Raw genomic sequence first — 24,807 nt, 5'->3', positions numbered from 1 at the left:
TGTTCATCCAGAGCAAGTTTGATATTCACTTTAGCAGAATTTGGAATGGTTAATCTTTCTGTAGATATTAATGTAATGGCGTGACTTTGTTGGAAGAAATATGCCAATTGAAAGATTTATAAGTTATAATATATGACGAAACTAATCCACTTCTGTTGCTAAATTTCCCATTCTTTTCACTTAACCTTGCACACAAGTTTGTGACCATTGAAGCCAAATGCAACTCCAGAACAGATAAATGAACTCACTGAAAAATAGTTGTAACTTAAACACCATTTTTCACTGTCTAAATCAGAGTTCTTCTGTGACATTCTTGATTCTTTCATTCCATAGATTTCATGTTAATAACAGCAAGCATTGGATGGTTCTAGTTGGTATTTAACATGCGAAATTGAAGAGTTGAGAAATTATGAAGTTTGTGACCATCCGAATAAGGCAGCATCTGAATTCTGACAGATCTTATATCTAATTAACACTAATGATTATTGAACATCTTTGTCTGTAACAATTCAGTAATTATATATTCAAACTTGAATTCTTGATCCGCATTTAATTGATCTTAAATATGGTTTATCGTTTTAAAACTAATAAAACATAAATTGTATTATTATACTTGTACTGATACTAATATTACTGAAGAAAACCAAAAAAAAAGAAAGAGCATTGATTAAAAGCAAACCATGCAACTTAATTGAAGAAAATATTGAAGGGTATTCTAATTCCTAATTATAAAGAATTACAACTTCCAATTCAATTATTAAATCACTAAATTTAACATTTAGTGTCTTTAAAAAAAAGTTTGATCGAGTATGCGTATTTGGAGCCATGAAGTTTAGCAGGTATTAAAGTTACCAATTTTAAATTAAGATTAATTTTAAAAAGTTTAGGATGATAGAGATGACCAATTTGAAATTCGAAGTAATCCTAGAATTATCTCGTGATCAATGTTTTTCTATCTAACTTTGACTCTTACGTGAATTTCCTAATATATATATATATATATATATATATATATATATATAAAAGCAATCCTTCTTGATTTTCGAACTTAACGTCAACATCTATCCAATTGAATTAATATAAGAATTGAAAGTTTATTAGTACAAGTAATTATATAAAAATATGTGAAAACTCTTTAGGACAATAACATTTTCAGTAATACAACATCGAGTTTAGATTTTTTATTGGTTTTTTTCCTGTAATCGGTTAATAATAATCAATGTATTATTAAGAAACAATAATAAAACAGAAAAAAAAAATCTACAAATTCTACGACATCATATCTTCATTTTTATCGTAACAATATCCTAAAATTTGTAACATAACAAAAGTTTCTACAAATTAACTAATTCAAATTAAAATCATATATTCTCAACATATAATTAATACCCTAATAATTCACTTTGTTTGTTATTACCTAATATAATCATGAATGCCCCAATCCGTTGACTTCAATTTCCTTTTCAAATGCACCCACCAAAAAAATTCATTACAAAGGTCCAAATTGATGAATGTTAGTAATTATTCTGGGAATCCAAACCCCGCACATTATGGAAAAAGAAAAGTAAATGAATAGAAGTTTCTTTACTTGTAAAAGTAAATCAATATACAATATTTCTAAACCACCATGAATTATGAGGGTGCATTTGTGAAACTTGATCATTAGTTAATTTACTTTAAGCTTTTTCTAATGTGAAACAAAGTTCATTAGAAGTTCAACTACCAGAAAACTGATGAAACCTCTCCAAGTGGACTCAGAGAACTTTGGACAAGAATTCTTTTTGCCCAATAGTACATAAAACATGAAAGGTTCATTTTTTGGATGTTAAATACATCAACTCTGAGAAGAAAAAAATGTGTCTTGTTAGATAAACAAAAAGGATTAGGATGATTAGGTGAGTTGAAGGAAAAAGCCAATTCAGAAACCAAACTTTCCACAATGTTTCATCAATGATTTGTTTGTTTTCCCATGAAACTGTCACCACAGTTGTCATACATTTGCAATTAAAGACAAAATGGTAGTTAAATGGATCAGGAAATATTACTCAAATGAAAACCAGTACTTATCTCGATGAACACCCCAAGGAAAAAAGTTTCATATTTAGGAGTTGGGAGGAATCACAGAAAACAAAATAAGACAAAACACTGGAGATGGATTTTCATGGTTATGACTCAAATCGAACTCGACAACACATATAAAAATTCAGCACATAATTCAAATTTTGATTCGAGTCTAAAAACAATATATAAAAACACATAAAAATTCAGTAGAAAATCCAAATTTAATTCTAATATAAAGACAATACATAAAAATTCAATTAAAAATCTAAATTTGATTTGAGTCCAGATTATCTATTAGATTTTTTGATATTATCCACTACTAATCGTTAAAAATACAATAATGTTGATATATTCAAAATTTGTTAATATATTTTAAAATATTAAAATCAACTTTCATCATTCAGGGGTGTATTTTGAAGACATGAACAATTCTGCAGAGAATCCAAATTTGATACATGATCTGTTACAATATATTATTTCAGTTTTTAATACTGATGTTTAATCATTATCTTCATATAGCTTAATCAACTTCATTGATTATCATGCGATTCAGTAATTAGCCTTTTATTAACTCTCACTTTCTTTGTCTGATCATAGCAAACAATGACTATGATAATAAAATAAACCAAGATGATTTCAAGACATGATGACGATGATTAGGATGAAAACACAAGAACAAATCACTTCTTACTCTTCTTAACCTTCCCAACGCGTAAAAATGAACCCAAACTGAAGAGATTTGCACTTCCCTTTGAAACACAAGGAGTTGGTACATTCAACACAGGGTTAATCCTAAGCCCGTTGGGATAATATCCTCCATAACCCTTACCTGAAGGAGATTTTTGCATAGGATGCATATTTAAGGAAGAATATGAATACGATGATGATGATGATGATGATGATGATGATGATGATGATGATGATGATGATTTAGCTGCAGAAGCATGCTTGTTTGAACTCACCCTCTTTGGATTTGGCACTGAACCTGTTGAGTTGCTTCTTGACAAAAGAGATATAGAACATGTCATGTTCTTCTTCGTATCACGATTCAGACTCTTACTTCTGTTGAATCCCCAGAAAGACTTTGAATGAGGCTTCTTCTCATGCTCAGGAGTCACATCCAGGAGTTCTCTGATGGTTTCTTTCTTCACTTTGTCAACACCTGAGGAACATGGACGAGGAGGGAGTTTTGTTGTGTGAGGATGTTGTTGAGGATGTTCCAAATGATGAGTTAGTTTTCTTGCAGTGGTTTTGTCTTGCATCTGAATTGGAAGGATCACCCCATTGGAGAAAAGTTCATCTGCTGAAGATGATTCAAACCCGAGGCTGGTGCTGCTGGTGTTGAACTCAAAATCAGAATTTGAGTCATGCAACAATGTAACATCTTGTTTCATTGGTGAAACTTGTAGTTCTTCAGAGAGATCATGAGAGAAAGAGAGACGAGGTGAACTTGTTTCTGAGCACATGACAACACACAAACAGAATCGGAGCGAACAGAAAAACAAAATGGCTTTAAGGAATGAAAATATGTGGTTGATTTTGATTCAGAAGTTCAGAAAGAACACTTTTTTTTCAGTGTTTCAGATTTAGAGGGATACAAAAAGAAAGGGAGTGTCATCAACATTTATTCAAGTTTGATGGAGTAGAAAGATTCTGTGTAAGTTGGAAAGATCAGAGAAGATTTTGTCTATTACTGTTGGAGAATAGAAACAAAGGAGAAAGACAAATCTTTGAGAAATTGGAATTGTAAAAGATGTTTGATAAAAATATTCGACTTTAGGTCTTAACTCAACACAAGAAAATCCATCTGTAAGGTAAAATTTGAATTCAGTTATATATTTTAAATTGATTTTATATCGGATCGATGTGTTATTTTGAAACAAAAGATGATAAGATGAAGCTTGATTAGAGGAAAGTGACTCCAATCAGAATGTAATTCTGCTGAATTGAAGGAACAATGTTTGGAGTGTTTGTCTATAAAACAGGCAACCTAAAAAACTTGATGTGTAAGATATAGACTTTGGGGGTTCTCATTCTAACCACTGATTAAGCCTTTTCTTCTTTTTCCCTTATTATATCATATTATATATAAGATAAAGGGACCTTGTCTCGTCTCTAATTTAAACAACCTTGCCATCAGAAACCAATTAGAAAGAAAGGTTCTGCCAAATACACATTCCAAATCACGATAATGTTCATGTTTCACCAGATTTTGTTTCTTATAAATAAGGATGATTTCTTTTGAAAAAGTACACTTTTGTACATTAGCATGTTGCATAACAAAATGAAAAAGGGATTAAATGATCAAATGATTTTGCAGATTGAACTGCAATCTTCTCTGTTGAATTATACTGTTACGATTGTACGTATATTGTACGGTGATGCTTTGTTTCGAGTCCTCATCTATTTCTTTTTTTAAGGTTCAATTAGTTGGATTTTTTTTTTAAGGTTCAATTAGTTGGATAGTAACTATTTTTTTCACATGTGTCTGATATCCGTTTTTTTGATATCTGTTTTTTAAAATGTGTCAATCTAATCCTAACTTTTGAAAAAATATTTTTATCACTAAATTCATGACTTTTACTACTAAATTTTAATATAAATATCAATACTTAATTTTGTAAGTCATTTTAAATATTAATACAGTCAAGAGTGTTAATAATTTTTTGCTGAAAAAGATCTAATTAAAGTATCATTTCAAAAGTTTGAACTCAATTGACATACTTAAACAAAAGTGGATACCATCCACTTAATTGACACATTTTTTTTAAACATCTTTTAATGAAAATTAATAATATGCTGATGTATATTAAAATTGATATCTATTAATTTATCTTAAAAAGAAAAAAATTAATAGCACAAAATAAATTAATCAGAAAATCTAAATTGTTTAATTTTCAGAATTGTGTTCTTGTTGTTGTTATTCTTGGATAAATATTTTATAATAGAATATTTTGTTTCGATAACTTACAAAAAATGACATTTTATATTTTGTTAGAGTAATGAAATTATTTAAAATATAGTTTTAAATTTTAAGGTAAGTTTTAAAACTTTTCATATTCTCTTTTCACAAATTTATATTTCTTCTTTTTTGTTGATTTAGGATGGAATATTGTTAACTCAACTTCAATTATCGGATGAGATCATTGTGCATTTAAACTCTATTTTATATGATATATATATATATATATATATATATATATATATATATTACTAATTATACTAACAAAATACAATGTCATAAATAAATAAAAAAGCTTGTCAACATTTATGATACAAAATAAATTGACCAAAAGAACAGTTTAAAAATATTTAAGAAATTATTAAAAACAATCAAAACCGGAAAAATGCCAATAAACATATTTTCAAGAACTAAACCACAATTTTGTAATTTATTAAATACCCTGTTTAAAAAAAATTAAGTACTCAAAATAAATATAGTCATAATTTGAAACATATTTTTCTTGTTTTTATTTTTATTTTACATACATCATTCATTATATGTAGCGCTTATTTTTAAGATGTGTTCTTTCTTTTTTGTCACTTATTTTTCTAAATTATTTTCATCTCATAATGTAATTTATTCTTTTATTTCACATCACATTTATAGCAGCTGTCCTTTTCTTTCTCGTACTTTTTTATTTTATTTTATTTTTTATATTTCAAAAAGAGTGTATAGATCCTTTTCTAGAAGAAACGTGCTAACTTTTTATGATATTTAGTTATTTTGTGTATTCTAATTTTTTTTACTGAAAATTGGTATTGAAGAGGATATGCACTCGTTCAAAAAACGAACCTAAGTTCATATTTTTCTATCCAACAATTTTTGACACGCATCACTTTATAACTTAAGAAACTAGGATAAAGTAAAAATAAAATAAAAAGAAAAGAAAAATAGAAAAAAATGGTTAAATATATTTAGATTGTATTTAAGTTGTTTGTATTATTTAATATATTTTCGTTTTAATGTTAAATCAAATACTATTATGAAACGTGTTTGAAATGTCAAATAAACTTAACAAAATTTAATTAAAATGACTAAATCAACGTATTAATACGTTACTAAATTAGTTTAAAATTTTTAAATAAACTAATTTTAAAATTTATTAAAAATTAAAAGATAAAAATATATTAAAAAAATAATGATGCGATTAAAAAGAAAAGGACGACAAACAAGAAGTAAAGGAAAAATTAGTTGTAACAAGTACGTGAGAAAATAAGAAACTCAAACCCCAACAACATAATCCTAATTTTTATCCTCTTGCCTCTTATCATCAATTTTGAGGCAGCAATTATCATCGTTAACTTTAAAAGTAAAGAAGAATCTGCTTGATTTGTTGAAACATGATCAAGTTAGAGTTTCAAGGAAATAAACAAATCGAATTAATTAATAAACTTTCCTTACTTCAAAATCTTTGAAATTTGGGTCCTTTTCTATAACTAGTAAAAGAATTGAAAAGAAAGAACTTGCCATATGCAATATTCAACAATAGTTGAGAAAAGTTGTTCTAACAAAAATGTTATATTTATTTGCTTTTATTAGAAAGAGTCTTCAAAAAAGTTGAGCTCCAATCACAAAAGTTAATTTTCGAGTTATAAGTAGAAATTGAGAAAAAATTTACTTACAGAAGATCATTTTTGAGATCTGTATTTATTATATATATATAAATAGTTTGACAATTGAGTCGACAATAAATGATGAATATTAAAGAGTAATTGTTGTGTGAATTGGTTTGATAAATGAATGAGAGAGACTTTTATATTATTGTTTATAGTGTAAATATTAAAAGGCCGGCAATGTTATATTTGGGAAAGATCCATACCTTCTTTCTATCAATGGCAAAATGTAGGTATGAGTACCCAAAAACTCACATAAATCGCTATTGTACTTTTCATTAAATACCTAAAATTCAATTTCTGAACATGCAAATAAAATAAAATGCTATCCACAAATGAAAGTTTACCTAATAAATTTTTGACAAAAGGTGGTTTGTTCAAAATTATATTTTGTATAAGTTGTTAAATACATCGAGAAAGATTATGAGTTTATAGGTATTTCAATACATTAATAATTTCACATGTAGGGTTGGCTAAAGAATCAAACAGGTAAAGTCTTGGTTTAGGTCTCAAAATAGACTTCAAAAATATTTGTTTTAGTATTAATTATTTTAGGTTTGTTTCATTTTTAAGTTTGTTTCAAACCTTTGAGTCGTTCCTACCTACATGATTTATTAATTGAGATCGAGAAGAATTCAAATACACTATTTTCTTTCAACTATTCGAAATATCTTTTAAAGATTATATAGTAATGAAAGTTTCAAGCTTCAAAACAAATTATACCTTTGATGTGATAATTTATTCTAATATGATTATCTTAATGGATATGAGATCATATCAATAAATTTTTTTCTCTATAAAATGTTTAACTTCCTCATTTCTATTTAAATAAAAGTTGCACTCACACTTGATTATCAATGTATATTTGTGTAACTTTAATTGATAACATTTCAACTTTTTCTTATGATAAATTTATAAGGTGAAATTGGGTTCGAATTTGTAAGTCGATCTAGCTCACTATAAATTCAAGATGGATTGAGTTGAGAAAATTTTATTTTTTGTAAAAGTGGGTTGAACTAAACCCGACTCACTTAACCTACAAGTTAAACGAGTTCAACCTAAGTTGAAAAAATTCACGTATTTTGAAAGATGAATAGACTAATTTCAAGATTCACTAAAAGTTAAGGGATCAAAAATATTTAACCCTATAAAATTTATAACTCACTAAAAGATAAATTAAGTTGAGTTGACCAATTTTTAATTAAATCCGTGATAAATCCACCGGAATGAGCTGAATTGGTTCACTTTGACCCTCCTAAAAATAATATAGGTTTTGGAGTCCTTGATGGGCGCATATGCTCTACAAGGTATGGGTTGTGGGGGTGACATATGAGAATGGAGGAGGCAAAGTCTCCACCACACAATTACCATATTCTTGATTTCACCAAAACAAATACCCCATTTTGTTTGTGAAGTTGGCATGTGAGTAATGTCCCAAATTGGAAAAATGAATAAAGTGATAAGGTTGATGACAAAATAGTCCTTGAATCCTTATTTGGGATGGTGAAATACTAGCCACAACATGGGACCCTACCCCAACCACTATTTGAAGGACCCCCAGAAGCATCAATTGGTGAAGAAGTGGCATAACCAGAAACAGTTGTTTGGTGCAACAAAAGATGTAATGGATGTAACCAAAAGTATGATATCAACTAAAAATGTCATCAACTTTAGGACTCAGACTTAGACCTATTCTCATCATAGTTCACAAATCTATATACACACTTGGCTCTTATTGCTTTATTCCACCCAAAATCATAGCAAATGGATCATTCGGGTAGAATAATAATTCACCTATGTAGGTGGCGATGGTGGTGCTCATTAATATGCCTTGTCATGTGTGAAGAAAAAAAATTCTCAATTTATAATATTTTTCTGTTGAATTTTAAAATACGCAGATGGATGTCTATTTTAATATTTTTAAATATATTAACTTTCTTTTTAATGTGTTAATATCAGTATATTTTAAAGGTTAAGCAGAAAAAACAGAAAGAAAAAAACAATTAATAAAGAATCTCGACTTAAAAAATGGTATCTTATTAAAAGAAAAAACTTAAGTACAGATAATCTTATTAAAAAATAGCTTCCGTCTTTTTCAAGACAATCTTTAGCAACCGGAAAATTTAAAATCTCCAAAACAGATTTCTTGATATTTTCTTTGCTAATTTCACTCAAATTCTTTTAATCTCTATAGTCTTTGATTTGTTTTTCTTTTCTTCCTTTGTCACTTTAATTTCCTTCTCCATATTTTTCTTTTTGTTGAAAGTGGCAAAGACGAATTCAATATTCTATTGTTTGGATGCATTCATTGTGTGCATCAACAAAAGTAGGAATGAGCATAAATCGAATTAGGTTGAAATCTAATTTAATCAATACAATATAACTTAAATTTAATGTTTTAATTTTTATATCTTATTATTTAGCTTATTAGATTAGTTGAATATATAATGTTCATATTACTTTTATTTACTGAGGCCTAAGAAAAATGACCATAGTCATAAAACTTCTTATTTTACGTATAATTAGTCTTGTTTTATAAATAAATTTAAATTTTTATCTAAAAAATTATAATATATTTATTAAAATGAAAATTAATGAGATGAAAGTGCAAGTTCTGTTTTATAATTGGACAATTTACTACAATATTACTTTTTATCCTTTTTATTGTTATTTTTTAAGCAATTTAAGAAAAATATCGTATACTCGTTTAAACTTTTAGCACAAAACCTTGTAATTACAAATTATATTTTTTTAAGAAAATATAATTAAAATTTAACAAAAATAAAAACAAAAACACAATTTCAAGACATGAAAAATAAAAAATTTAAAAAAATATACTTTTCAGAAAGCAAATTGGGTCGGATTAGACAGGAATGAATAGAAAGATCTGTATGTGAATCTAACTGCTATAAACTTTGAGGACTTGGAATTTGGAACAGAGAGCGAAACCGACATGTCCGTACCGAAATCAAAGTCTTATAGATATTCCTATAGAAATTGAAATTTATAAATATTCCTTTAGACGTAGTATTCAATTTTTACCCACGAATTGACTACCTTATTTAATATTTCCAATTAAATAAATCGAAATATATTTCTTTATATTCAGAAAGTAAAATAAATAAAAGTGAATCATTAAAAAAAAATCTAATTTAACACCCCTTCATATTCATTAGTGGAGTCGTATGAAAAATAAAAATAAGCAACCCATCCAATTAGCCGAATAATCTTTTAAAAATAAATTGGCTTTTTTATTTCTTTCTGCTTCAAATAACAATCAGTTCAAACGGTTGCACTTTAACACATGCTCTCCTTCATAACCCTAGAATAATTAAACAAATTGTAAATAGTATTGAATCTCAAAGATGTTGCTGATATTTTTTTAACCACGTCCTAGAATTTATGCATTTTCAGAGCAGTGCAAAACTAGAAAATCTAAAGTGTATATATATACCTGAGCATAGAGAATAAGAACCAGACATAAATAACGAAGAACAAGATAATTTAGTTACAAATAATAATAAACTAAGATATAAACTGATAAAAGTGCGTGAAGTTGAGTGAGGAGGAAGTGAGCGAATAGAAGGTATCATTAATCTGAAAAATGCAAAGGAAAGATTATCATTCCAATTTATCAGAATGTTATGTTTTAGATTGCATCAAGCATTAGAGGCAGAAGATGCATCATTCTTAGGTTACTTTATAATGATTATGACAGGGCAATGAAGTCATGAATAACAGGTCTTATGATAACTGATACAAATCGGTATATGCATTTTAATTAAACAGCATAGTCAACCAGTAGTAGGATGCAGCACAGCAATACAAAGTTAAAAAGGTGTTACCCAAAAAATTAAAAAGCCAACGAGCAAGATTTCTTTTTACAAACACGGCCGGGACATTCCTTATGGCCACAGCTGGTGAATTAATGGTAAAAGTAAAACCTATTTGTATAAACAATGATGGCATAAATAAGTCTTATCGAAGATCAATGACATCAAATTTTAAATCTGGGTTCATGTATACATCTGTACATGTCTTGTAAATAGGACCACCATCTGGAGGTTGACTGTGTGGATGAAACCCACGCTGATCACATTGTTTAATCACAGACATTCCACCAGGGCTGGTCAACCGAAAAATGCCATGGTTTCTGTGCATTCAAATTCAAAAAAGTTATGTAGGAAAAACATCTCAACCACAGGTAACACATTAATATTCAGACACCGAAAAATTCAAATTATGATGAAATAATGCCCGAAATTCAATACCTTGCGTAAATATTTTATGGGGCAAAGGGGGGGCCAAAAAAGAGGGAAGTCACTATATCCTTTTCAAGTATTTTTTTTTCTATGCAAAAATATTTTACTCCTTTTTGAAACATGGATTATTAACTATTTTTAGGAACTATCATAGAATTTGAGTTCTGCTGAACATTACACGTTACATTATTCCAAAAAATACTTTTGACTCCTTTCCAGATTCTATTACGTCTTCTGGGTTTCCTAAATTTATAAGGTCAAGTCTATATAGCAAATTTGTGATCATTTTTAGAATTTGACCAAAGCATTAATGCTGTTACTGAAATGTTTTCTATCATCCAATTCTTCAAAAACGCGTCTGACATGTGATCTTACCTTGTACTATCTTTTGGCGCCATGACTATTGCAACAGATTCCGGCAGCATAATCTAAAGAAACAAGAGTTTGCACATGTTAATAAAAGTATAAATAAATGCAGAAAGGATAGCCCATCTTTGACAGAAACAATAGAAGAAAGAAACAATGTCATATGTATGAGATTGATTGGAAGTAACATTTTTCATATATATTTTAACTTTTCCACATGAATTATAAATATGGTCGGTAAATAAAGTTAAAAAAAACTGACTCTAGGATGGCCAGTTACAATAATACAAAACAGTACAAGAATTCAGAGATACTAGAGTATAAAATATTCCTATCACTAGTAGTTTTTCAGTTTTCACTTCAACCATTTTCTCACTAAATAGAGCAAGTAGACGTCCAAAGACAAAGCAAAGAATGTTTATGGAGATTAATTGAAAGATGAACTCACCTGATAGGAGTAGTGGGTGTGCAGATCAATTGACGACATGAAACAAGATTGTGTAGGATGTGTCTGGCAATTCAGAATAATATAGTTTAGTGTTACAGCAATGGAAGAATAATAAAGTAAAAATATAAGAAATGCGGATAAGAATTGTATTTCTTCAATACACCAGATGAAAACGTGCTTACAAAATGACAAATTTTATTCTATATAATCATTCATCATCTACTTTTGGAAGTAAGAAGAAAAACAATCTTCCGGCACCTGAATTAGTTTCTACCAACACAGTTTAGAAACTCACATGGATCCACCCAAGGGGAAAAAGAGATCGTTTATCCTGCACTTCAAATATTTCCTCTTCATTTGTAGTCTGACACTGCTCAGGAAGAACAATGACAGATGTAATGTTTAAAGAATAATAGTAATACATATTCTCCAAAATATTTATGGTGAAAGAAAATCTTACAGAATCTGATGTTGACTCCTGCTTTGGGATTATAAGGGCGGTAATATAAAATTTTCTGTTTTTCTGCATATCAGGTGTTATACAAGATTCCAATCAATATCTTAACTGTTGAGCATAAAATATTGAAGGCTAGAGAGACTAAGCCATTGCAGCGCAAGTACACTATGAAAATTTTTACAAACAAGTACATATAATACCATGCATGTATCGGGTTGATCCATAACAAATAGAAAAGGTAAAAAGAGAAGTGTTATTGTATTCACACAAGAACATGAGCGCACACTAAATAGTTATATATGCATACACACACATATGGATGCAGGGATTATTAGGGCAATGTGTTATATACGCATACAAACACACACATATAGTTATATACGTATACTATTTCTAAGTTAGTTAATCCATAATCCAATTCTGAGATTCCGAGACCCTTTCGAATCTACCTTTGCATGTAGCTCTATCTAAAGAAGACAAACGAAAAAACTGAGCAGCACTTACAAGCAAACCGGCAAGGACTCCACAAGTCTCTAAATTCTTTTTTGTATTTGACTTGGCAAGCTTCATAAAACTCTCCATCAAAGAAGTTGACTGAAACAGAACCCATTATTAGAAAGAGACGTCAAACTTCATTCCATGATAAATAATTTAGAAATTGTACGTATACCGGAAGAAACAAAAATACTCAACACGGACTTAACTATGCCTCCCCCCAGAAACATCAACCTAAAATTAAGACAAAAAAAATAAATAAGAAAGTGTTATTGACTCACAATGTGCAGTTGCAGAGGAGCCTCTGCATGAACACGACTATCCGTTGATGAAATCTCTGCCTTACATCCTGCTTCCTGAACACAAGGTGATGCTGCAGGGACCAAATCTACAACCTCGGCAAGTACAGGTGGAGGAGAAGGCTGCCTGATAACCTCTATTTCAGGAGTGATTTCTGTTGTTTCAAACGAAATAAGAGAAGGAGGTTCCTGATCATGCTGAAGTTGAGGCTGAGGCTGGGGTTGGACGTCCTCACTTTGGGTAACAAGTGAATCTAAATCTGACTTATAGTGTTCCGCAATGCTATCATCTTTCTTACTCACAGATTCATGTTCCGAAGGATTTTGTAGGCTGTACGTTCCAAAAGTAGGAAGGACATAATCACATAATTATTATGAAAATAAATAGATAAACCAGCTCTGGGAGCATCATGGACAACAATCTTGGATTTTAAAATATTGAACTCTAATGAACCAAATGAATCCTTTTAAAAGATGACTTCAAATATAATTCCATCATTTCAAAAAAGGTTAGCAATGACATACAAATCACTTTTCTTAGAATAATTTGGAAAGCCAACAATAAAGAAAAGCACAATAGAAACATAAAATAAGAAATAACCTTGGCAATTCAACAGGAGACAGATCAATGTTGCTTGGATACCTAATCTACATCCACATCCAGACAGAAAAGTCAGGACAATCAGCGAATAAATCGAATTAAAACATACAAATCCAAAACAACATACCCTTTTATCAGTGGAAGGTGGTCTCCACTGTCCCTTTAACCCATTGGGACCAAGGATAGAATGTCTAGAGAGAGTTTCCTCCTTTGGAGGTGGAAGAGTTAGAGATCTATAGAAGTTCAGTAAAAATGTAAGGGACCTCTTATATAGAAAAAATGCAGGACAGAGTAATCTGTGAACTAATTTAAAAAGCCAACAGACTAAAACTTCTATTTCAAGCAGTGCTACTAGATCAAATATAATAAAGCAAGTTTTTAAACCAAAAACTGTCATCAAACCTTGCTGTATCCGGCAGCTAGTTCTTGAAGATTTAAATTTGTTTCCATTTCCTATTATTTAACATTTCCACAATCATTTGGTATATGATTTTTTTAATTTATTAAAAATATAGTAAATTCTCTTCTTTAACTTTTTTAAGTTTTTTATTAACAACTTTTCTCAAGGTTTTCTAGTGAGATTCAGAAACAGGAAATCATATCCAGCAACATCCTAAAATTTCGTAATGTATCTGCAATACAACTCCAATACTCTGTCCAGTTTTCAACAAAGATAAATTGTATTTCAACCAGCAGCAGGTTATAAGCCAGGAAAAGGAAATGTAATAACTGTGTAATCCCTGCTCACTTAACTGGGTCAAATTTTATATTAAAATGTAACACAATAATGTAAAAGAAACAACTAAAATTGAATTACTTGCATAACAAAACTTTATATAAATAGAAAATCACACTACTGAAAATGCACAGTGAAGACCATCTAGCATTTGACTTTCAAACAAGTTTTTTCATGATACTAGAAAGCAAACAAAAGATGAAGGACAGTTTCCTTTCACTTAACTTTATTCCTGTGAAAAAAGAAACTGACATGTACAAGCAATACTTGTCACAATATTACCACCACCATTAAGAAGTCCATTATACATAATTGTTTATTCCAATACTTACAGTCTTCGTACATGCTCTTCCACAGGCCTGGCATAAGAGAATTGTTGGGTCCTAGATCCTTGGTAAAAAAGCTCCCCAGTTCTAGTAGGTCTAGCTGCCTGGTCAAATATACAATAATAGATGGATGCTAGACTTCTTTTCAGAAGGGGCAGAAAAACATAAAAGATTTCATTTTAGGGAAAGATTATTACTAATGAATGACAACCTTAGTTTGAGTGAATTCTTATCCAACAAATTTTACCTTTATTTGGCCATAACTAGCTGATGTTTGCTTTTTCATGGGAGAAAAATCCAGTGAATTATTTGAACTAAAATTTCCACGCCCATTTTGTTGGTATGCGAGATTGTTGTTAAGCTCATTGATCTTCTGTTGGACCACTGGTTTCAATTTCTCCAGTTCATTCAAAGAAATTAACAATTTCTATGCCAAGAAATTGTAAATCAGATTAAACTCAGGATTTTATATAACAAATTTCATTCGAAGAAGAGTGTCAACAATTAACCTTTTTCAATGATTCTTTCTGCCTTTGTGGAGATGATCTATAATCTCGGTGACGTGGTATTGTCTCAGACACCAAACTAAAACCAGACGAAACAAAAGGATAGATCCCTCAACGCAATGCAATTCAACAACAAAGTAACAAATACAATAAAATGCCGATGTTTTAAACAGTTCAACTAACGGAAAAATACTACATGCAAATATTGATACAAAATGCTTTACCTAGAAAATCTTAAAAGCATCACATAGAGGTCAATAATATTCTTCTCAGCGCGGAAGATGTCAGCCTGCAAAGTTAAAACCAATAGTTTAAGCTTGAAGGTTAGGTAGTGCAACTAAACAGTCAAGAACACATCATGAACACACAAATCAATAAAAATATAAAGCATGACCGTAAAATCCAGGATGGAAAAAAAATATTTTAACACAAGCTATATGAGTAAAAGCACACTCTACGCCGAGACAAAGCAAAAGTCAATCACCAGCGACATTAGTGCAAGGAAAAGGCAAAGATGAAACCAGACAGTTAAATTCATGCACGTCACTTTTCATATCACTCTAACATTACCGCATTCACTATCCCGTGGCACATTCTAAATTCTAACTAAAGTTGATGAACAAACCTAATATGCCCGCATTACACATTCAAATCTAACAATGTATTTCATGATTAAACAATGATCTTTAAATAATTAGAAATATTTTGTAAAATTGAAAGCTTTTTGTGCAAGCCCTAGTTAAGTTCAATTCTTGTGCATACAAAAGTGGTACGCTCTAGAATATAGCCCATTTGCCAGCTTTGTATGCAATTAGTAGAGTCAAATAAATCAAGGGAATAAACCCATGTTATATGGTTTTAAATATAAATGATACTCTCATGAGTAAGGGGACGACAAAAAATACCCCCTTTTAACTCCTGCTATTATTCTGATGCATTGAATCTCTTTCATAGGTACTTCTAAAATATTACAACGACATTTTACACAGAATCCCAAACGAAAAAAAATGCTACTCCTTTTTATCAAATATAAAAATCACTACCTCTATCCCAAAAAATATTGCACCACATTCAGTAATATAAATTACACTTCTCAGTAAACCTATTATCCTCTCTCCCCGATCAGCGAACAATAAATCTATGAATTGAAATGAAAGCATATAGTTATGAAAAATAAAATTGTTATATATTTCTAAGAAAACAAAACCAAGTTCTCAACTAGACGCTGCCTATCTAAACCTAGGATTCTCCGCCCCAATTCCCGGACGCCACATTGAAATAGCAGGAAGACGAAGAAAAGGACCTGTCGGAGGATGTTATCGGCGATGCGGTAGTAGAATCGGAGCGCGATTCGGTTATCGACATCGAGTCTCTGAGCACTGGCAGCGATGCTGATCCTATCCGAAGAAGAGGACCTCATCGGTTTCTCTTATCGTTTCACGCAACGCAGCGTGTCACCGTCGTCGCCGTCGTTTTATTCCTACAAACGTAACGACGACACCGAAACTTCGCAAAGCGAGGATGACGAGGCTAACGGTGATCGATCATCGACGGCGGTGTAGAAATTAGATCGGGTTGAAGCGATGAGGTGAATGAATGCGATAATTGTAATTTGGGGTTGTTGTGAGGGTAAATATGGAAACGCGGGTTTGCTTCAGGATCTGTTTGGCCGCTCCCGCGTCGCCATACCCTTATTTTCTGTTCATCTTTTGTTCATGATCGAATTTTTAAGATTAAATTACTTTTTTAATCTCTATATGAAATAATATCAGTTTAGTTTTTAAGTTTTTCTTATCTTAATTTAATTTTTATTTTTTTTAAATAATTTTATTTGGTATTTGTTGTAAATTTTGACCAGACATTAAATTTAATATTATGTATCAATTTTTAATTTTTTTGAATTTATTTATTTATTTTTATTTTTTTTAATTTTAGAATTACAATGATATGACAAATAGAGATAAAAAGAGTAATTTAATAATTTTTAAATATTGCACCATAAAAATACTTTCCACATTTTGTGAACTCTTAATTAAATATTTAACATATGATTAGTAAAATAAATGTTTAATAATGTGAAAATTAAAGATTAGCTTTTAGCGATAAATTCTTAAAAGATTAAATTCTTTCACTTTTTCATATTCATTATTTATGTACGCAAAATTTAAGTAACTTTAATCTATATTTATGATGTCTATATTCATATTTGAAATTGATTTATATTATGTACATTTTATTTTTTAAAATCAAAAGTGTGACTATATTTATTTAGTAAAACTTAATACATATATTTTAATTTGGTTTCTTACTATTTCACAATTTTTTTATGATATTTAACATTTAAGTAACCATAAACAAAACGAGTAACAAGAATTTGTTAGTAATTGAATACATTTTAGAAAAATGAATATAAATATATAAGGATGAGAAATCAACGGGTCTTTACGACTGTTTTATAAATTTATTTTTATTTTGACGAAAATATTTGCATCGAGTGATTCTATCCATCTTATTATTATTCCTAAATACTACCCTACACAGATGTGATAGTGCTTGTGTGTACGCATTTTTAAATATGAATGATAGTATGTTAGTAGAAAATAATAATCTAATGTTATTAAGTTAATATATAAAATAAATTATATTTATTAAAAATAAAGTGAAATGAATAGATAAATTAATTGTTGATGAATAAGAAAGAAGAAGAAGAAAAGATAAACATTTTTATAGGAAATAGATAAAAATAACTATTAATTTTAAAAAATTTAATAAATAATTATATTATAAAATGGTATAATTGATATTATGAAATATGGACAAAAAAAATTCTCTTTATATATTATTATGTTGTTATAAATGATTGATGTAAAACGTTATGAAATATATCAAATATAGATTAAAAGTATGAACTTGTAAACTATTTAAAAATTATTAATCCCTCCATATTATTCAAGTTCAATATTGAATGTGTCGTTATTATCTCTTTTTAGTTTTAATGAAGCAAATAGTGGAGACAATTCATGTTAAAAATAGTACAAATATTGTATACAAATATCTTTGGTTAAGAAAACCAGGGTTTAACAAAAATAATCTACTTACGTTAAAAATGTATTACGAAGGGGGTGCTTAACTAATAATCACTAACAAACTATACTAATTATTCAAATTTAAATTCAAATATTCAAAACAACTATCTTATCACCGAATTCAACATTGTGTTAAGTTAATTCAAATCTTGTGGTATTTGCAATTAATAAACCTCACCTACTTATCCCTATCTTCATTAGAAGGGAAGTCTTAAAATGAATTGTTCTTTCACTTTATTATGTCAAATTACCAAAGCTCATATTAGTTGAAAAAATGAGTTGTTCAAACAAGTAATCTTTACTTTTCATTAATAATGAGAGAAGAGTAATTGATAACGAGGAGTAAGATTGAAAGTCCACTTTCGGTAATTACATGCATAAAATTCATAATGAATGTCATTATTTTAATTGTTATTCATAAATCCTACTAATTTGAAAAAAAATATGACTAAGACATAATATATATATATATATATTCTCTCACTTTTCTTTCTTCCTTTTTTTACGTCATCATCCCAATATTTTCTTATTTTTTTAAAGAGTTTTATATAAAACAAATTAGAGTTAGATATGATTTTGATCCCTTAATTTTCAGTGAATTTTGAAATTAGTCTATTTCAAAATTTAGACTAATTTAGTACTCCATTTTTCAAAATACATAAATTTAGTCAATTTAATTAAATTTTGTTATGTTTATTTGATGTTTGATACGCATTTCAAAATTGTATTTGAATTGTTTTTTTTTTGACATATTTTTGCTTTAATGTTAATTCAAATACTATTATGAAACGTGCTTGAAATGTCAAATAAACTTACAAAAAATTTAATTAAAAAATTGTTAAATCCATATATTTCGAAAAATGAATGACTTAATTGATCCAAAATTTTAGAATAGACTAATTTTAAAATTCGTTAAAAGTTAATGGACCAAAAACATAATTAATCCAACAAATTACTACATTTTACAGTTTAAAACTATTTACATTAAATATAATTTTGTTCCAATAACTATAAGTTGAATAGACATTATTATTAGTGTTACGGTATTTAAGATATACTTTGTTTTAAAGTCTAGACTTAGACTTGACTTAGGAATGATTTTGTCCTAAAAAACTTGTCAATAGTTAGTCGAAGATGCTCTCCTAAGATGTATGCGACATTTTCTGGTTACACGAGAACAAGTCTTAAAGCCTAATTAAAATGTTTAGATGATTTGGGTATTTTGAACATTACATGATTTGGTGTATAATATTCTTATTTTAATCCTAAAACCAGCACTTTTTAACATAAAAAAAACAATAATTGACTCTGAAAAATTCTTATTCTTTGTTTTTATTATTCATCATGTGGTCCATGGAGTATAGCAATAAAGAAATACCAAAGACGTGAGGGAAAGAAGAAGAATGACAACTTGGTGTCAATAATATCTTTATAAGAAAAAAGTACCCACGAACTTGTTGACCAAACGAGTGTAATCATCATTTAATTATATTTTCAAATTACAATAATGAAAAATATTTTTTTGACTATTTGACAACTTTTTCTTATAATTTTATATATATATTTTTTAAATAATTTTTCATATTTTTTTTATTTTTAATATTCAAAAATTACTTAAAAAATAACATATCATATTATAAAAAAAATACCAAAAATTAATAATCAAAATATGATTAAGTGTCGAAACATAACCAAAATAACATTATTTCATTATTTCATCCACCAATAATCTTAACCATCGCACCAAGAATCATAGCTTTGGAAGTTGAAGCTTCCATGGTCAACATCGTGAAAGTCAAGCAATTTCATTTGATTTGATATTTCCTTCAGGAATCTTTAATGTTTTCTTAAATTATATTTATATTTGCATATTTTTAAACCATATTATCCACCAAATGATGTCTTTTTCTAAAAAAATATGAGAAAATCACACCGTTAAAAAAAAATCTCAGTATTATATTATATACTTATCATCCTAATATTTTCGACAATACAATAAAATAATGCAAATTTTATCAAAATAGACAAATTTAAAAAAAAAAAAAAACAAAACTTGATTATATCATAACACATTGACTTACGTTTTTCTTATATCAAATTGACATACGGTACCATTTCCTTAACTTTTTAAATACATTTAGTATTTTTCCAATATGTTCCCATCTACATGAAAAGTTGTAAAGAAAATTTAGTAATTTCTCCTCAAATACTCATGATATTGTGAGAAGAAAAAGAAAAGTTAAATATATTTTTAGTCCTTTAATTTTTTTTTCGTCAATTTTAGAATTAGTTAATTTTGAAATTTGGATTAATTTAGTCTTTCATATCTCAAAATATATAAATTTAATCTTTTTAATCAAATTGTGTTAAGTTTATTTGACATTTCAAACATGTTTTATAATAATATTTGACTTAACATTAAAATAAAAATATGTTAAATAATATACCTAATTTAAATACAATCTTGAAATACGTACAAAATATTAAATAAATTTAATAAAATTTGATTACAATAACACGTATTTTAAAAAATAAAAAATTAAATTGGTGTAAAATTTTAAAATAAACTAATTTAAAAAAAAAAGTAAAAGAAAAAATTTTACTCATTTTGCTTTTGAGGTTTTTTTTGTCTATTTATATAAAAGTGTTGAACAGATGAACGATAATATAATAATGGCTTTGAAGACAATTGAGGCAAATTGCCGTGTTTGACTGACTCAACATTATCATCATTAAAAATATATTATTTATTCAAGTTAGGACAACTGCATTCATAACATCGCAGACTAGTTGTTTTTACGTACAAAGAAATTACCATATATATTTTTCTTATCATTTTATATTAAATAAATGAAAATTCCATTATTGTCTACATTTACATTTATTTTACTTTAAGTATATATAGAATATTTTTCGTTATATAAATAATGTAATAATAAAACAGAGGGAGATAGATGGGTTGCGGAAGGAGCATGAAACGTTGGACTCATGACCGAAGAGCATAGTCAACTGTATAGTCAGTGCTGCCACCTCGGAAATCGCGATTAACAACGTTGTTCTCATGTCCTTTTTCTCCAGGTTGTGCCCCTGTTTGTGCAAGGGTGGCGCAACCTCCGGCGACGGCGACGGCGACGACCACCCCGACGATCCTAGCGGGCCGGGGGACTCCTTGGACCTGATTTTCGATCTCCACACTCTCCAACTCGCTACCAATTTCTTCAGCAACCTCAACCAGCTAGGTCATGGAGGCTTTGGCCCTGTCTTCAAGGTACCAAACTACTTTCTCCTCCACAAATTTCAAAACTTCAATTTGTTGCTTCACCAAAATAAAATTTGCCCATTGAGTCCTAGATTCTTGACATTTTAATAACAATTATACGTGCTGGTATAGTAGATTTGTGATTTTAGTTCTCTGATTCCAATTCTCAAATTAGGATTTTGTTAGCTCAATCACAAGCCAGTGGCTGATCAGCAAATTCCAACCTGTGTAAAATTAAATTCACATAATTGCGATCTTACAATGTTAAAATCTCTATTAACTGTGGAGGAAGATCTTGTTGGCACACGTGGGACCAAGGAACTAGAATAGTTACTAATTTGTAAAATCTCAATAATATATAAATACAATTCACAAACCAAAATACAAGTGATTTACCAAATTTCACCTTCAAATAAATTCTAAAAATATTCATTAATTATTTTTCTCACCAGGTTATGTCCCTCGGAGAAAAAAAGTCAATGCACAAATCATATAGTGGGATGAAAAACCGATTAAAATCTCACTGTACTACTAAAATATAAGAAAAATGTACTGAATAAATCATGTTTTCAATCAAATATAACTACATATATAATTTTAAAATAGTTGCACAAGGCAATGATTTTATTATGGTAATTTATGATTATAAAGAATGTTTTCAGTTTGGTTGCATTCTAGTTCTGGTGAAATTCTTAAAAATTATGAATTCCTATAAAATAGTCGTTTTAGATTGTAGTTACTGAATGACCAAATATCAGTTATGAGACAGTAGTCCTTATTGTTGAAATTTCAGGGCTAAAACGACTCTGGTCATTTGATAAGTTTATAGACTAAAAGGACGTTTTTTTCTTGATTAGGAAGCAAATTAACCTGTAAGATTACTGAAGTATTATTTCAAGTCAATTTCTAACTATACCCTTTTTCCAATTTTTTTTGGAGAAGGAAGATTTACGTAATTAATTATATTTTGCATGCTGTGTGCAGGGAATGATGCCAAATGGTCAAGAAGTGGCGGTTAAGAAGCTGTCACTGGAATCAAGACAAGGAGTTAAAGAATTCACCAACGAAGTCATGCTATTACTCAGAATTCAGCACAAGAACTTGGTTACATTACTTGGTTGTTGTGCAGAAGGGCCTGAAAAGATGCTTGTCTATGAGTATCTACCTAACAAAAGTCTTGATCACTTTCTCTTTGGTATTGAAAAGAGATGTTTCTTCATCTATTTATTTACATTTGTTTGGTGGTTGTTTGTGGAAAATGATTGACAAAAGTTGCAAGACAATTTTTTTCAGATAAGAGGAAGTCTTCATCTTTGGACTGGGCAAAACGATTCAGAATAGTTACTGGTGTGGCAAGAGGACTTCTCTACCTGCATGAAGAGGCACCAGAAAGAATCATACACAGGGACATTAAAGCTAGTAACATATTGTTGGATGACAAGTTAATTCCGAAAATTTCAGACTTCGGTTTGGCAAGGCTGTTTCCTGGGGAGGACACTCACGTGCACACATTTAAGATTTCCGGTACACAGTGAGTAGACTCTTCCCTGCTTGGTGCTTGTTATTCAGAAGTTGGTATCCTTACACTTTATATTTGATGAATGCAGTGGTTACATGGCTCCTGAATATGCATTGCGAGGATATCTGTCAGTGAAGACGGATGTTTTCAGTTATGGAGTCCTGGTGTTGGAAATAGTTAGTGGGAGAAAAAACCAAGATATGCGACTTGGACAAGAAAAAGCAGATCTCTTGAGCTATGTAAGTTGAGACATTAATGCAAATTTAGTATGGACAACTTATGCTCATGGACTTAGATTCTTGTTATAAATTAACTTAAGTATATTTTTACATTGAAAAATGCATATTTTCTAAGCTTGTGCTGAGGATTTTAAGAAAATGAAAACTGCTGCGTCATTACATTAGTAATGATGCTTGTTCTTGATATTCACTTATATTCTGAATTAATTCTGTGACACAACTGCTTCCATAACATGTCTTTCTCGGCTACCATGTATGGCTGTTTAAGGGTGAAACTTGGGATAATGTAAGCTGGGTTGGTCACAACTCTAGTCACAAATTAAGCTCTCCCCCAACATGGATTGAGATAGCATAGATTTAACCCTTTCTACCTTGAATCCAGAAAGTTTAGTCATGTGCACTAGAACACTCTTGTGTTAAAATTTATTTCACAAAAACTTGTTCAATGATCAAGGTACACATTTCAAATGCCGGTAATCCCGACTTTTTTTTCTTGATAAGCCAATATTTCCTTTTACCAACTTTTGTCGGGGAAGTGATTGTGATTATGATCATATTTCATTTGACGTTGATTTGTTTGCCAGCTTTGCTATTTTTTGATCATGTATTATAATCCCATGTCATTGGGAACCACTTGTTATGGGTTCTAACCTCAGTGTGACTACTGTACACACAAAAAAGACGTTGTTGATATCTGCAATCGTATGATATGGTTTATGTCTTTGCTGGTAAACTGTAAATTTTTTGTATTGAAATGGCATCAGAGCATCTAACATGAAACTCTTTCTGGTCAAAGGGAATTAACATGAATTTCAAAACATAAACTTAAACCAATCATTAAGAAAAATAATGTGACGATTTCATTCACACTTGTTCGTTTTCTTCATTGAATTTTGTAGGCATGGTCGCTTTATCAAGGAGGGAGACTAATGGAATTGATTGATCCAACCCTCGGCAAATACAATGGTGATGAGGCAGCAATGTGCATCCAGCTAGGTTTGTTGTGCTGCCAAGCAAGCATAATTGAAAGACCTGACATGAATGCTGTTCATCTCATGCTCTCAAGTGATTCCTTCACTTTGCCAAGACCAGGTAAACCGGGAATTCAAGGTCGTACAGGACGTTGGACTACAACTACATCTGCTTTGACCAATACCAATGCTAGTAACACTACTAGGGCCTCAGGTGGTAGTGGTAGTTTTGTAGACGATTATTCTAGAAATTCTATATCTACCTCTTCTTTTGATGAAGGCAGATGACATTCCATCCATAATGTATAGGGTGCAAGCTCTATGTAGGGTATTCTTTTTGTATTACTGTAGTTATCTTAATAGAGGAATGCTTTGATGACAAACAAAATTCGACATAGTTGATTCTTCACCGTATTTTATTTAGAAAGATAAATATCACTTCAATAATCTTTACATATATTTTTATTATCAGCAATAATCATTACATATCGAAAGGATTAGAACACTATTATTCGGAGGAGATATGCTTGGTGGTGTAAAAAAACGAGAAATAGTTTGG

At 29.6% G+C, this 24,807-nt stretch overlaps 3 protein-coding genes across 3 annotated transcripts; 1 reads left to right on the top strand and 2 right to left on the bottom strand.

Moving 5' to 3' along the window:
• Positions 1-2,609: 2,609 nt before the first annotated feature.
• LOC114182487 (putative protein TPRXL) lies at positions 2,610-4,030 on the bottom strand. The gene has a single exon (XM_028069362.1). The coding sequence runs from the start codon at positions 3,525-3,527 to the stop codon at positions 2,742-2,744; it is 786 nt and encodes a 261-aa protein (XP_027925163.1). The 5' UTR covers positions 3,528-4,030; the 3' UTR covers positions 2,610-2,741.
• Positions 4,031-10,422: 6,392 nt separating this feature from the next.
• On the bottom strand, positions 10,423-16,872 carry LOC114182330 (AMSH-like ubiquitin thioesterase 1). Its single transcript, XM_028069188.1, has 14 exons — positions 16,478-16,872; positions 15,399-15,463; positions 15,178-15,253; positions 14,916-15,095; positions 14,675-14,772; positions 13,734-13,839; positions 13,607-13,653; positions 12,988-13,336; positions 12,716-12,805; positions 12,215-12,277; positions 12,050-12,124; positions 11,755-11,817; positions 11,316-11,368; positions 10,423-10,831 (listed from the first exon to the last, which is right to left on the bottom strand). The coding sequence occupies exons 1-14, from the start codon at positions 16,592-16,594 to the stop codon at positions 10,657-10,659; spliced, it is 1,557 nt and encodes a 518-aa protein (XP_027924989.1). The 5' UTR covers positions 16,595-16,872; the 3' UTR covers positions 10,423-10,656.
• Positions 16,873-21,197: 4,325 nt separating this feature from the next.
• On the top strand, positions 21,198-24,636 carry LOC114180971 (putative receptor-like protein kinase At4g00960). Its single transcript, XM_028067272.1, has 5 exons — positions 21,198-21,528; positions 22,504-22,714; positions 22,813-23,050; positions 23,127-23,277; positions 24,177-24,636. Exons 1-5 carry the CDS (start codon positions 21,322-21,324, stop codon positions 24,534-24,536), a joined length of 1,167 nt encoding a protein of 388 aa, XP_027923073.1. The 5' UTR covers positions 21,198-21,321; the 3' UTR covers positions 24,537-24,636.
• The last annotated feature ends 171 nt before the right edge of the window (positions 24,637-24,807 follow it).

The sequence above is a fragment of the Vigna unguiculata genome, chromosome 4 (genome assembly GCF_004118075.2).
Source record: "Vigna unguiculata cultivar IT97K-499-35 chromosome 4, ASM411807v1, whole genome shotgun sequence".
NCBI classification, from domain to species: domain Eukaryota; kingdom Viridiplantae; phylum Streptophyta; class Magnoliopsida; order Fabales; family Fabaceae; genus Vigna; species Vigna unguiculata.
This window is presented reverse-complemented; position numbering and strand designations above follow the sequence as displayed.